The 13,706-nt window shown below is 48.0% G+C and overlaps 1 protein-coding gene across 1 annotated transcript; it reads left to right on the top strand.

Moving 5' to 3' along the window:
- Positions 1 to 2,240: 2,240 nt before the first annotated feature.
- On the top strand, positions 2,241 to 4,842 carry fzd9b (frizzled class receptor 9b). The gene has a single exon (XM_084674994.1). The coding sequence runs from the start codon at positions 2,607 to 2,609 to the stop codon at positions 4,359 to 4,361; it is 1,755 nt and encodes a 584-aa protein (XP_084531120.1). The 5' UTR covers positions 2,241 to 2,606; the 3' UTR covers positions 4,362 to 4,842.
- The last annotated feature ends 8,864 nt before the right edge of the window (positions 4,843 to 13,706 follow it).

Genomic DNA, 13,706 nt, shown 5'->3' with positions numbered 1-13,706 from the left:
TTACGGTCATAATAAACATCGTAAATGATTTGTATGCACCCACTCCCCGAACCCGAACCCTGGAAGAGTTATCGATACTCTCTTCCAAATCCTCCTTTTCTCTCCTTTTCTCTCCTTGTGACCTCCTCAGTCCCTCTAAACATCCCTCCCCATCTACTTCTGGGACCATTGACCACACAGCTGGATTGCTTTTCAGTGCATTGCTTTGTAAGGCCAGAGGAAAATAGAAGCCTGTGTGCCCAGAAAGTGCAGCTTTCAGAACCCAGGGGCAGAAGGTTAACTCAGCAAACTGAGCTGTTCAGCATCAGTTCCTTCCGTACTCTGTCACTGACACAGTCTCTCTCTCTCCCCGGCACACACCCACACACATACGTACACTCACACATACAGTTCCTGTGATTTTGGACATGGTCCAGAAAGTCCACGGTTGTGAATTAGAAGTCCTGGTGGCATCCAGTCCCTTCAGATGTCTTTCACAGTTTCATACTGTGGACTGTATAGTCTGACCTGCCATTCTGCTCACAGTTGTGAAAAGCTGGTCACTGCTGCTCCGGTCCCCTGTCTTGCAGAAGAGCTGGATTTGGAGGCTGTGCCTTCTGCCGTCCCTGTGGATCACTTCCACTTCACTTCGGATGGGGAGGGGGTGGTGGGGGGTGGGGGGTGGGGGGTGGGGGGGTGGGGGGAGGGGGGAAGGGGTGCGTTAGGGACATTCAGTCATTTGCTCATTTTGTCTACCTGCCACTGAGGCTGTGAAGGACATTATCTCTCCACATTGTGAGCAGATGGAGTGTACAGATGGGTTCCTAATGATAAAAGAATTTGAATCCGTCCCATTTGTTCTAATAAACCAGAGTACAGACATACAGTGAAATAGTACATTACAATAAAGTAGCCCATCTTAACTCAACAAAACGTGTTTTTTGAAGAAAGCACGGCTTGCCAAATAGTTCAAAGAGTCCTGATTTGGATATCACAGTCCTGTGTGACAATAACACCATCATAAATCCACGTAACTCGACCCAACTTTCACTCAAACGGGACGACAAATTGTCCCCTTACACCGTGAGTAAATTGAGGGCATCAGGGCAGAGGCATTACAGCGTCAACAAAGAAGTAATTGCATGATCCAGGCTCAAACAATATGCCATTGTGCTCCCTGTCAAAAGCAGTCTGCCGGTCCAGATGTACTGCTGAAGTGAGAGGTGTGTCTTGTTACAGCCATAATAACCTCAGACAGCCTGCTTCTCTGAGAGAGTCGTGTCACGCTGAGCTGTGGCAAGCTCCACCATTGTTTTCCTCTGTGGAGTTTATAGCTGTGTGTCTGATATATGATAACCAATAAGTAAGGATTAATAATTACAAGGCCCACACGCTGGATGAAATAAAAGATGGGGGGTGGAGGGGGGGGGGCAGTTGGCGTGTATTTATTACAAAGACCAGGCAGAGGATTATCATATCAGTCTTGTTGGAATAGTGCCTGTGTGTTTGTTCGGACGTATGTGTGTGTACAACTGTCTCCTGTCCTCCTGCAGCCACATGAAAAAACAAATCCGACAGAGTGACCATCCATATATATCCATCCAAGAGCACTCCTGGAGCGCTGGGTATCCACTCTCTTCTTGGGTCGTTTTCTTTTCAGCAGGTACCTTTGGCCTCCTAGCCTCCAGAACACAGCCATGACGTTATGCTCTCTGATGTTGCCATGTGGCTTTCAAATGTGACCTCTGGGGACCAAAATGACAGTATCTGAGTGCATTAACTAAAAGGTAATGTGATAGCAATACTGACCTGTATTATACTGTAGTTTGTTAATCTGGAGCTGGATGTCATGACATAGAATAACATCTTAGTGTCTGGAAAGCTTACCTTCTCTGGCTATGTGGCTTTTGTGGAGTTTGGAGTGTATGTTAAAAGGTTCTTTTACCAAATGCCAAATCTGATAAAGCACACTCATGGCTTATTGATTTAAGACTATTTTTACTTCAGAGTGTCAGAAAGAAAGCATAATGTGCCATTTAATCCAAGCAAGTTGAGTTGATCCAGATTTGGGCTGACATCATAGGTTGTGTGAAGTGTGCTGCCTATGAAGAGAGACATAGGTAAGGAGTAAATTAGGCATATAAAAAAAAAATCGCCAGTAAGAGGTGGGAGGAGCGAGTCAACGTTAGCGCGTCACGAAGTGCCTCCCCTTGCGATGCAGCCACTGAGAAGGGAAGAGAAATTTCAGACCCACATTTACAAGCATTGGATGGAGATGGTACCCGCAGAAGTGAAGGCAAAACACCGACTACGTCTATTCGCCTGCAATATATATTTGAATTCCACTAATATTTTTCCGTAAGCAAAAAGTTCGATAACGCCTATAATTTTCCTCTCAACTAGTTCAATGAATTTTCACAGCAAATACTTGTGGGACCAAAGGTATCTGTTTTTGTTGATGTTCGGCACCTCGCAAAGTTCTCGTCCTGAATGCTTTTGGATGCGCCACGGACCAAGAAATGTGTGAAGTGTGATGTCCAAGTAGCGTGTTGGTCACCAGCCTTAATTTTTTTGATTCTATCACAAAACTTTTTTTTTTTTCACTTCTACAAAATATTTGAGAGAACATGAGTATGGATGGCTCTTCGTTGAAGATAGTTATTTTTCTGTGGTGCCAACTGGCAATCACTGCATCCAGCATGGATATTGGAGCCTATGAGCTGGAACGCGGCAGACCAGCAAAATGTGAACCCATCGTCATTCCCATGTGCCAAGGCATTGGCTACAACTTGACACGAATGCCCAATTTTATGGACCATGATAACCAAAAGGAGGCTGAAATCAAACTGAATGAGTTTGCCCCGCTCGTGGAGTATGGGTGCGATGTGCACCTCCGCTTCTTCCTCTGCTCCCTCTACGCCCCCATGTGCACTGACAAGGTGTCTACCTCCATCCCTGCCTGCAGACCCATGTGTGAACAGGCCAGACAGAAGTGCTCCCCCATCATGGAGAAGTTTAACTACCCCTGGCCAGACTCCCTGGACTGTTCCAAACTCCCCACGAGGAACGACCCCAATGCTCTGTGCATGGAGGCGCCCGAGAATGACACTAAAATGGAGACGAAGAAAGGAGAGGGCATGCTTCCGGTGGCCCCTCGCCCCAGACAGCCGGGCGGAAACGGGCGATCCACGGGCGGCCTGGGGTCCTGTCAGAACCCGGAGAAGTTCCAGTACGTGGAGAAGAGCCAGTCCTGCGCCCCGCGCTGCTCCTCGGCCGTGGACGTGTTCTGGTCCAGAGGAGACAAGGACTTTGCCTTCATCTGGATGACGTTCTGGTCCACCCTGTGCTTCGTCTCCACCGCTTTCACCGTCCTCACCTTCCTCCTGGACCCCCACCGCTTCCAGTACCCCGAGAGGCCCATCATCTTCCTCTCCATGTGCTACAACGTCTACTCGGTGGCTTTCGTCATCCGCTCCGTGGCCGGCGCGGAGAACATCGCCTGCGACCGGGAGAACGGCGAGCTGTACATCATCCAGGAGGGCCTGGAGTCCACCGGCTGCACCATCGTCTTCCTCATCCTCTACTACTTCGGCATGGCCTCGTCCATCTGGTGGGTGGTCCTCACCCTCACCTGGTTCCTGGCGGCCGGGAAGAAGTGGGGCCACGAGGCCATCGAGGCCCACAGCAACTACTTCCACATGGCGGCCTGGGGCATCCCCGCGCTGAAGACCATCGTCATCCTCACCATGAGGAAGGTGGCGGGCGACGAGCTGACGGGGCTGTGCTACGTGGGCAGCATGGACCTGGGCGCGCTCACTGGCTTCGTCCTGGTCCCTCTGTCCTGCTACCTGGTCATCGGCACCTCCTTCATCCTCACCGGCTTCGTGGCCCTCTTCCACATCCGCAGGGTGATGAAGACGGAGGGCACCAACACGGAGAAGCTGGAGAAGCTCATGGTGAAGATCGGCATCTACTCCATCCTCTACACCGTCCCCGCCACCTGCGTCATCATCTGCTACTTCTACGAGGGGCTCAACATGGACTACTGGAAGTTCCGGGGCCTCGAGGGTAAGTGTTTGTCCTTCCCCGGCCGCAAGAACGAGGACTGCTCCCTGGAGGAGTCTGTGCCCACCGTGGCCGTGTTCATGCTGAAGATCTTCATGTCCCTGGTGGTGGGCATCACCAGCGTGGTGTGGGTGTGGAGCTCCAAGACCCTGCAGACCTGGCAGGGCCTGTGCAGCAGGAAGCTGGCAGACAGGACTAACAGGAAGCCGTGCAGCAGTGTGAGCTGCAGCAGCACCCACTGTTACTACAAAGCCCCTGCTGTGGTCCTCCACATGGCCAAGGCGGACCCTTACTCGGACAGCCCCACACACGTGTGAGACTCGCCGCACGGCTCGGGGAGGGGTGCTCGTGGGGGAGTGTGCAGCTGCTAAACTGACTTGATGAAAGGATGGGTGTTATTGAGCTGTCAGTCAATGCTCCACCTTGCTAAAGGGACACATCACAGGCCGCTGAGGGAGCATCTTAAATCAGTATTCGATTCAAGGGGAATTGTTCAGTATTGTTCTCGGTTGACAGTTCCTTCAAATGTGAACTTCGTAATAATTGCAATGAACTATTGCAAAAAGGTACAAGACTTTGCATGGACACATGTATCTGTTGAACCAGCCACAGGGAAGCCCCTACACAAGTTTAAATGTTCTATTTAATGTATATAAATATATATTTAACTTAAGTTTGCTTTGGGACTTTAACAGTTTGATCTGAGTAGACATGCATCCACTAAAGCCTGAAAACAAAGGATCTAGGAAAAGTAAGTGCCTGTTATCAAAGTTGTTGAACAAAATGCTTTAAAATATGGTTTTGCTTTTTTCTAAATGTGTGAGTGTTAAGGCAAATTGAACATGGACATGGATGTTTCCTGTTCCAGTGCACTTGTGGTTACCTGGAGGCATGCTTTGCAATAATCCTCAAAGAGAATATTCAATGAATAGAGTGACAAACCATGGTAAGAGCTGTTACGTGCCATCATCTCTTAAACATGGAAGCTGTGCACAGAAGAAGATATTTAATTAATGCGTTTTTTAATCCTCGCAGACTCAGTATTGTGGCCTCTCGCTTTCCCTACTGTTTGATCCCCATGCAAATACTCTGCACTTTGATCTTGGACCAATTTGTGGAGGATCTCAGCTTCAGCCCAGCAACTCACTGTCTGCTACTGGATTACAGTTCTAATTTTAGGTTTGTCTTTATTGGGCATATGTAGGATAGAATAACTTTGATATCTAAATACTTTCTTTTTTTTCTCTTTACAAGATTTTTATTTAAATGAATTAAACAACAACTTAAATTCTCCGCGTCAGCCCCAAACGTACCAATGTATTTTCCTGTACAGGTAGATTACTGGGTCTACCAAAGAGTGTGGAATGTGAGAGAGACAGAAATGGTTTATTATGTCTGTAATTGTGCTAACTCCAGCAACATATGTGGAATGACGTTATGGAATGATGTAAAGACTTCAACCTTGCATCGTTTTAAACATTATCGCTTGGAGCTGGACGCTGCCAAGTGAAGTGTGGAGCACAGACACAGTTTGCTGTCTGTTAACAAGGTGCTTCCTCTGTAGTTGAAACTCCGGGGATGTTGTGACTCAACAAGGCCGAAGGCTCACAATGACTGACAGCATGTCCCACTTGTGGTAGCTTGTACAGATAGGAAAAATAGCTGCAACAGTGTTGAAGACATGGTGGTGTTCATGGCCTGGTGACAAGTGGAGAAGGAAAAAACAACATGAGTGGTTAGAACGACAGGGATCTGTCAGAGACATCATACCTAGACACGTAGGTAAATGAGGGTGATTTTTGTATCGTTTCGTTTGATCTGTTTTCAGTACATTCAACACACTGTTGTGTAATTCCTGATTCCAAGAACCAATCACAAGGTTTGTTTGTATAGTGTGACATTTGGCCTCAGATTGGTGGCAGGATACAGACGCCACATGAGCACCTGCCCTCCATACATACTTGATTGGTTCCCCTCCACGTCAATCAATAAAACCAGTCCTTGAAGCCTGCACCAACCAATAGCACCAAGTCTTATAAACTGCACCCCACACCATTTTCATACTATGTTGGGCTGCTAGATTGAGGGGGTTGGTTAGGCTGGGAACCCCTGGCTGAGCCTTTCTATCTGCAGATATCTGATACTGAACATACATAGTTTTTCCTCTGTTTTGGTTAAAAGTACCTCTGGAGCATAAAATGTACTTATTCTGAGACTGTTACAATTCATTGGTGTTGCAGACTGAATTGTATGGCTTTGTCTTTATGCAGTATGCGTTTCTTTAACTATGTTGTCAGGAAGAATATGTTTTATTCATTACCGGTGGGTTTGTTACCCACTGAGAGGCTGTGTGTGTCTGGCCCTCTCTCTGTGGTGTACCAGTGGTGTGAATGGAAACCCTCAGTCTGGTCATGTGTTTGATTAAAGGCCATCATTACACTCCTGAAGCCCCTCCCTCCTGACCCTAAGCCTTGCCAGCCCCCTCAGGGAAAATAGAAAAGAAAGCATCCTTCATTACCCAGCTCTCCCTCCACCCCACCCCCAGCACTATCCCTTTCCTGGGCTGTTTTGATGTGTAAATTAGTGCATTGAAAACCTGCCGGCCCCAAAGAGATGATTTCCATGAAAATGCTCCAGTCTAAGAGCGGAAGAGTTCACACAGCTCGGCCCTTCACTGCTGGCCTCCCACTGGTCTGCCAGGCCCTACCTACTCTCCGAGCACACAAACACACACACACACACACACACACACTCTGAGACATTTATATTACTCACACATGTATACACATCCACACATTTAAAAAGAGTACACACATACTCATTTACTTGTGCAAAGCATAAACATCTACATGTTGACTTACAAGTTCAAGACCATCCAAGCCAAACTTCTAATGTGCAGACAACTATGAAAGAATGTCTGAAAATGAACCCTATTATAAAATTGTCATAAGATTTTCAGAATTAATTGTAAACAAAACCTCTCCAATGTCTAAGATTTGTCAAAGCTGTTCAAATATTTGTCAAATATTTATTTTTAGACTCATTCAACATCTTAGTTGAGGACTCAAGCATGAGAACATCCTTATAAAGCTCTTGAATACTGAGATCCAAACATCAGAAATGATGTCATTCCAAGCAGGACCAGTTTAGATAAGAAGTGGAACGAATAAGAGCTATAGAGAAGTTCATTGTTGCAGATAGTTTGAAATGCATGGAGCTTTGAGATGTTTCCTCAGCCTGTTTGCCCCAGATACTTTGATTACAGAGGTGAAACCCCCTCTCATCCCTTCTCCCCCCTTCTACTTCTCTCCCTTTCATCCCTCTCTCCAAGCCTGTGGATGGATGGATCACAGCGCAGAGGAAAGTTTTGCTTTTCTCCCTCTGACGCTACAGCATTGCTGTGATCGTTGCCTATCGTCCCTGCCACTCTTCTTCATGGGGATCTGCCGGATTGCGTTTGTGTTTGTTGTCTTCCTCTCTAATGCAGATGGGGACCAGATTTAAAAGTCACTTGTTGGTGCTCTTCACCAAAGGACATTTCCCTTTGAGTCAGGGTCGGCAAGGACAAGGATTTGGGAGAGGGTCGATAATACTCGAGCCCTTTCATGGCGTTGTTGCGTTGCACGATCAGAGGCACGGGATTATGTAGGTCAGCCGTTTCAGTGAGTGAGAGCACCCCTTTTGTGGCTTCCATTTTTATTCAGTTGCTAGGCAGCATCTGCTCTAATCTCTTGTACTAAAGACTCCCTCCCCAGAGAAAGTAGGGAGGGGACAACTACAAAAGGAGCAGGAACCATAGTAGACAAAAACATCAACAAAGACCCCCAAAACTATGTTTGAGGTCAGAGGAGTGTGAGGGGTGGTGGGGGTTGCAGGATATTAAACACCCCCTCCCCTCTTTGCCTCTTCTCTGTGTGTCTGCGATTTGCTCCTCTTTCTAGGTCTTCCAAACACCACCTTGCAACCACCATGGCGCTTTTCCTAGGAAAGGAAATGACTCATCAGATCTCTGTTTCCCCTAATGTTGTGGCTCCTAACCAGGTGAGGCGTTGGCAGGAGGAGGATGGGGGCTGCTGTGGTTCTGCTGGTAGGCTTACAGCTCCCTGTCGGGACTGCACTACCTTGCACTGCTTCTTGGAGAAAGAAGGTCCCGGGTTCGATTCCTGCTTGGGGCTGCTTGGTGCCTGTTAGTGCACAGGTGAGATTCCAGGCCTTTCTGTGTGGAGTTTAAAAGGTCTCCCAGCTCTCACATGGGTTTCTTCTGCAGTGAACTCCAGTATAAAAACATCAGATTGCTCTCCTGGCCATGACATGGGTGAGCACTCAGGTTCGCCCCTGGCTGCCCCAGGAGGAAGGATAGCAGGATGGGTTACAGAGCCAAATTTCACCGGCGGAAGCTCTGGCGTGTGTGTGGTCTGCCGTTCCCTGCACGCGTGTGTGTGTGTGCCACGAATGATTGTGATCAACAAAGGTTTCTTCTTATTGGCATTGAAGCAACTGGAATCCCTTCTAGTGCCTTCTAACACATTTTACCGCCATGGACCACTGCTTGAACATGAATTGAAGTGAGGAGATGAGTATGTGGGCAAAAAATTGAGCGCCGACTGAGAGGGTGGAGTGGGTTCTTCGTGTTTAGATGTCCCCTCACCCCACCAAGCTCTAGCACTCACACAGGATGGACTGCGATCACCAGACCTGAGGGCTCTCAGGTCCATTGTATTCCCCCACCCATTGTGAGGCAGCTGATAGGGGTGTGATGAGAGTGACGGCCCACCCCCACCCCCATAAAGGGCCGGCCTAATGAAGGAGCCCCCCAAGTGGAGAGGAGGAATTGGAGTAGGGACAGGAAGGACACCAGTATGGGTTTGAATCTAATCAAATATATCACATGTCCATACTGTTCTTGTGTGAGTTTACTATTGGGTTTAGGTTAACCTTCCTGAACCAAACCAGCTGGGAGTTTGTTTAAAAAGTATTGATCTATTTATCATTTCATGCATTTACAAGAAAGAATCACTCTCTTTTCCTTGGTGCTTGGTGCTAGAATCTCAGAATCAAATTAACAGTGACTTGGTTAAAGCTGAGTTCACCTTTTTGTTGATCCCCCTGCCTTATGATGTTATACCAGTTATACATCAGACAGAAAGGATGTCCCTTTTCAAGGCCACGTACTTTCAGTCTTGTGGAACTACTTTGTTTTTATTAAAGTACCTATAGTTTACCTTCCTATACATATGAACATGTAGGCCTGTTATATTGTGTTCCCTGCGTTGCTATTCTGTCCACTGCACATTCTTTCCGTTTTGTGAGCAAAATAGAACAGAGAATTCAATGAGACAGTTCTCGGCAGTTCAAATAAATTTGTTTTAAAATTTCCTATCATCAATTAAGCAGTTTTCCGGCCAGGGGTGTTGACACAGCCTGATCACTGCAGCGCGCATTACACCGTCCAGCCGTAAGAGGAACCATCTGGCCCACAGACACACACTAGACCTTTTGTGCACCACAAATAAAGGGCTCAATCTGCAAAAACTGAAAAAGAAAAGTGTTGCATGACAGATTTATTTATGCTCCTGTTCAAGATGGACACAGCTCCTATTGTGGTGTGTAAACCATCTCATGCTGGGTTGCATGTGGAACTGAACTGACTTTGGTTTGGAAGACAGTCTGAGATACAGTTCTGATATAATTTGCCATGAGAAATGATTTGCCCGACACCCCATGGAGCCAGCACCACACTACTGCCACAGATGAGTGACTGTGGAAGTTTAAACCTGAATGTCACCTCAGCCAGTGAAGCAGGAGTCACCTGCAGTGTTGTTAGAGCCACAAAACATCTTAGGTCTCCATCTGTGCTTGTTTAAAGGCACAGGCCTTGTTTGAAGGGTGCACTGCTGGGCGAAGGTGTCTGTTGAGGGACTATTCAAAGGTCAGACAAACTCTTGCAGCACAACGCTGTGCGTTTGTGTGTTTGTGGACTGAACCACTACAGACACCTCAGACTACTGTCCAGAGAGGACCACAAAGCTTCCAGTGAGATCCCCTGAGATCCCCACCAACGTTTTCTTCGATATCCAACCTGAATCATAGATCTCCACCAAGGGGACTGGTTCTCCTGGGGACTGGTGTCAGCCACTACATAATCAAACACTCACACGGTGTCACACACCAAACAGAACTCTGAGGCACGGCTACTAAAACAAAGTACAATGGTGAGGGCAGCCTGGAGGGAGGCCAGGCGCAGGGTGTTTATGCAGAGCAGCCAGAGAGCGGGAAACAAACGCAACACGATCTCCGTGTTTGCCTTACCCTCGCTAATCCGACAAATGACACAGAGAGCGGATTCCCTTACAGAGAGAGCTGCCACTTGGATATTTATCCTCGCCGAGGCGAACATCTGGCCAGCCGGCTTCTCTTTCTCTGCAGCCGGCCAAAGGGATGTAATCCATGGCCACATTTATTTTGGGTGTGAAGTTTTAATTAAAAGTGAAAGTGATGCCCCGAGAGGGTGGTGCACCGGGGCCCCCGGGGGCCGGCCTGAGCCCTGTCTGGGAGGAGGGAAGGGCAAGATAGGGACACAAAGGGAGGCAGAGGGGGGTGGAGGAGAGGGTGTAACAGAGGACTGCTGATAGTGTGAAATGTTCTCTTTTCGTTGTTTGTTTTGGTTTGCAGTCAGACGGAACACCCTGGGTCGCAGATGAGTGCCCGCTGCCCCCACACACCGACGGAGGGGGAGAAGGATGGAAGGATGGCTCACAGCAAAGCTTCTTAATATCGTGTATAATTAAACCAGACGGGCCTGTCATCCTCCCTTCTCTTTCACAGAAATAACTGTGAGGAGAGGATTTCTGTCCAGATGAGTTTTTGCTGTTTGTTACATGTCTGCTGACAGGATTTCCCTTTGTTCCTAAAACGGCAGCCTCTCCTCTTGGTGAAGGTTCACAGAACAATTTGAGATCTGGACAGATGGCATCAGAAGCCTTAATTGTACACGTACATTAAGTTCGCCGATTCAGCTGTAGAGAGAAAGGCTGTGTTTGTTGGTAGTCAGGTATGGTATTGAAATGAGCCGTGACAATGACCGAGTGGTACAGGTGACCTCATCTGTCTCTGATGGCTCTCTCATTGTGGAAGGTTCGACTCGAGGAGCAGGTATCATGTGTTACCTGGCTGGTCCGCCAGTGTGAGAGGACGGTAATTAGCCGTGAGGCGCCAGTCTCTCCCCCTGGCCCGGCTGGCGTCAGAGCCAGGAGAGGTGGCTCCCAGCCTGAGCCTCGTCCTCCAGAACAGACGCCCTGGTGTGTGTCCTGCCTGGCCCGGCTGCCCGCTGTCGGCCTCCTCGGCCTGGCTCCTGTCGCCTGGCTGGGGAGGACCACTCAACCTGAGACCAGATTCTTTCCTCTACATCTGTTATGCATTTACCAGAAACAGCCATTCAAAGGGTCCTTTATGGAGCCATCAACAGTCTTGCGACTGCTTCCCATTAAAACAGTTGCACTCACACACACACACGCACACACACACACACACACACACACACACATACTGTGCACCTTCCCAAATGCTCCCTTGCACTCAAACAAGCAAAAACTCTCGCATAGGCTTTTCTACGACACAAACATTGTGTACTGTACTGCTTCCTGTTTTTCTCTCACACACACAGACACTCATTTACACACACAAACACTTCAGGGGGCTCTGTTATCCAAACTCAAACCAAAAAAAAAAGACTTTCTGTAACTGGAATCTGCCCTCCTGCAGGACACAACAGCTGCAACCACGTTTTTTCTGCCTTTAATGAATCACCAATGTGTTGGTTCTACTGTGTAGGAGGGTCGAGTCCTGGAGTCCTGCACCATTACACAGTTTAATGTATTTATTCCTGACACCCTGACCCTTCCCTGCCTCTGCACTCAAATACACAACCTGATACCACAAGACTATCAGATTGAGGTGAAGTTGTCATGACGAGGATATGGAATGATAGCCTTTGGGTTATCATTGATAGAATTCTGGATTTTCTTTGTTTTGAACTGGTTCCTGGGTGCTTTATTAACTGTTGTCTCCTGGATGTGGTCTTTCTCATTTATCAACTCACTTGCAACTCGTTCACTATAAAATCCAGTCTATTGATGCAGATCCTGTTCGACCAGGGCAGAGAGAGGAGCATCCTTGCATTTACCTCTCAGGTGAGAAACCTCTGCTTCTTAAACACCAAGCAGGCCGTGTGTGACTTGGGCTCTGAGCGTCTGGTTCAGAAGTGCTTACATGAGGGATGTGTCGTTGCTGGAGGGTTTGGAGTCTGGAGTCGAGGCTGGATTTCTGTGTTCTAGAAAGGAGCTGGCTCCCCGAGGAATGAACTCCGTGCTCCCTCTAGAGAAAACCAAGCCTCAGAACTCTCTCTATTTCTGCATTCCGTTTTTTTCTCCCTTCTACTTTGGTTTATGATCAAAGGGAGCAAACACACTTCTGTAGAGAGATAGAGAGGGGTGGGGTAGAGAGATGAGTGGGGTGGCAGTGTGAATAATGCATTAATAATCATCTTTGCACGCATTCAGACGGAGGGAGAAATTTAGGGCACGTCGCTGCCGAGGTCGTATCAGACGGCTCTGTCACTCATTTCCAGGTCACTTTCAGGTTTGTTCATGTTTGGAAGACACTGTCCTTCTGCTGTCTGTCTCTGGTTCTCTTGTGCTCATCCTACTCCCCTGCACTCTGGTCATGGCAAAGGTAGAGATGTGCATGTAAATGACTGATTATTACAAAAATGTTGTTGCCAAAATCCAAATCCTCTTCCACAATCAAACCAGTTGGCAAAAGACTTTGACACACGTTGCCCCTGCCAAATGTTCTCTGCAGTGAGCAATGCATTGGAACCCAGTTGTGTGTCAATATTTGCTAGGAGGCCAAGCCTGGTCCATGTGTATGAACTCTGTCCGGCATGCGCAGCTTACCCACTGGCAGTCTGCTCTGGTTCAAAGGCTAGTCTGCGCGTGGCAATGGTTTGCTTATCGAATGGTGGTCTCATCCCTGGCTTGTTTGAGCGTCTGTCATGACGGCACCCAAACTAAAACCACAACATGGTGCTGCTCATCCAGGTTAGTGAACACAGCCATGGGAATGAGGATGTAGGGAATGAAGACATATCAAGAAGCAAATACAATGTCACCCCGCAAGGATTGAGGCCTGTGTCGTTTCTAGAGTAGAAAGTGCCTAGGTCTGATCCTACCCTTTCCTCTCGTCCTGCATGCCTTCTGCTCTGCACCACATGCCTCCCCCCCTCAATGTAGAACACCTCCAGTCTGCTGTTGGAAAGTCTAGCCCGTCTTCCCTTCAGTGAGGAGAAGTCATTACCTGGAGCCACCCGAGATGTCCAACACAAACACCAGAGCATAATTAAAGAGAATGACAGGCTGGATGGCTGAAGCCAACACACCTCTCCTACACATCCGCTGCCAGGCTCTCTCCCCTCAGCCCATGTTCTGCCCATTTATCCTACCCTGTCACATTTTCCTACTGTAGGCCAACTAACCCTGCAGTGTACAAGTGCATTAAACCACAGTAGGACATGACCAGTAGGATTAAGAAGCTCTGTCCACCTTCTGCATTAGGTGCTTAACCTTCCCGTCAACATTGTGTCGGCACTCCTTGATACTTGAACA

Source organism: Hypomesus nipponensis, chromosome 15 (genome assembly GCF_054491055.1).
Source record: "Hypomesus nipponensis isolate SF chromosome 15, ASM5449105v1, whole genome shotgun sequence".
In the NCBI taxonomy this organism is placed as follows: domain Eukaryota; kingdom Metazoa; phylum Chordata; class Actinopteri; order Osmeriformes; family Osmeridae; genus Hypomesus; species Hypomesus nipponensis.
This window is presented reverse-complemented; position numbering and strand designations above follow the sequence as displayed.

Excerpts from the sequence above, each read along its gene's own strand:
- fzd9b (XM_084674994.1), top strand. The coding sequence starts at position 2,607 with ATGAGTATGGATGGCTCTTCGTTGAAGATAGTTATTTTTCTGTGGTGC.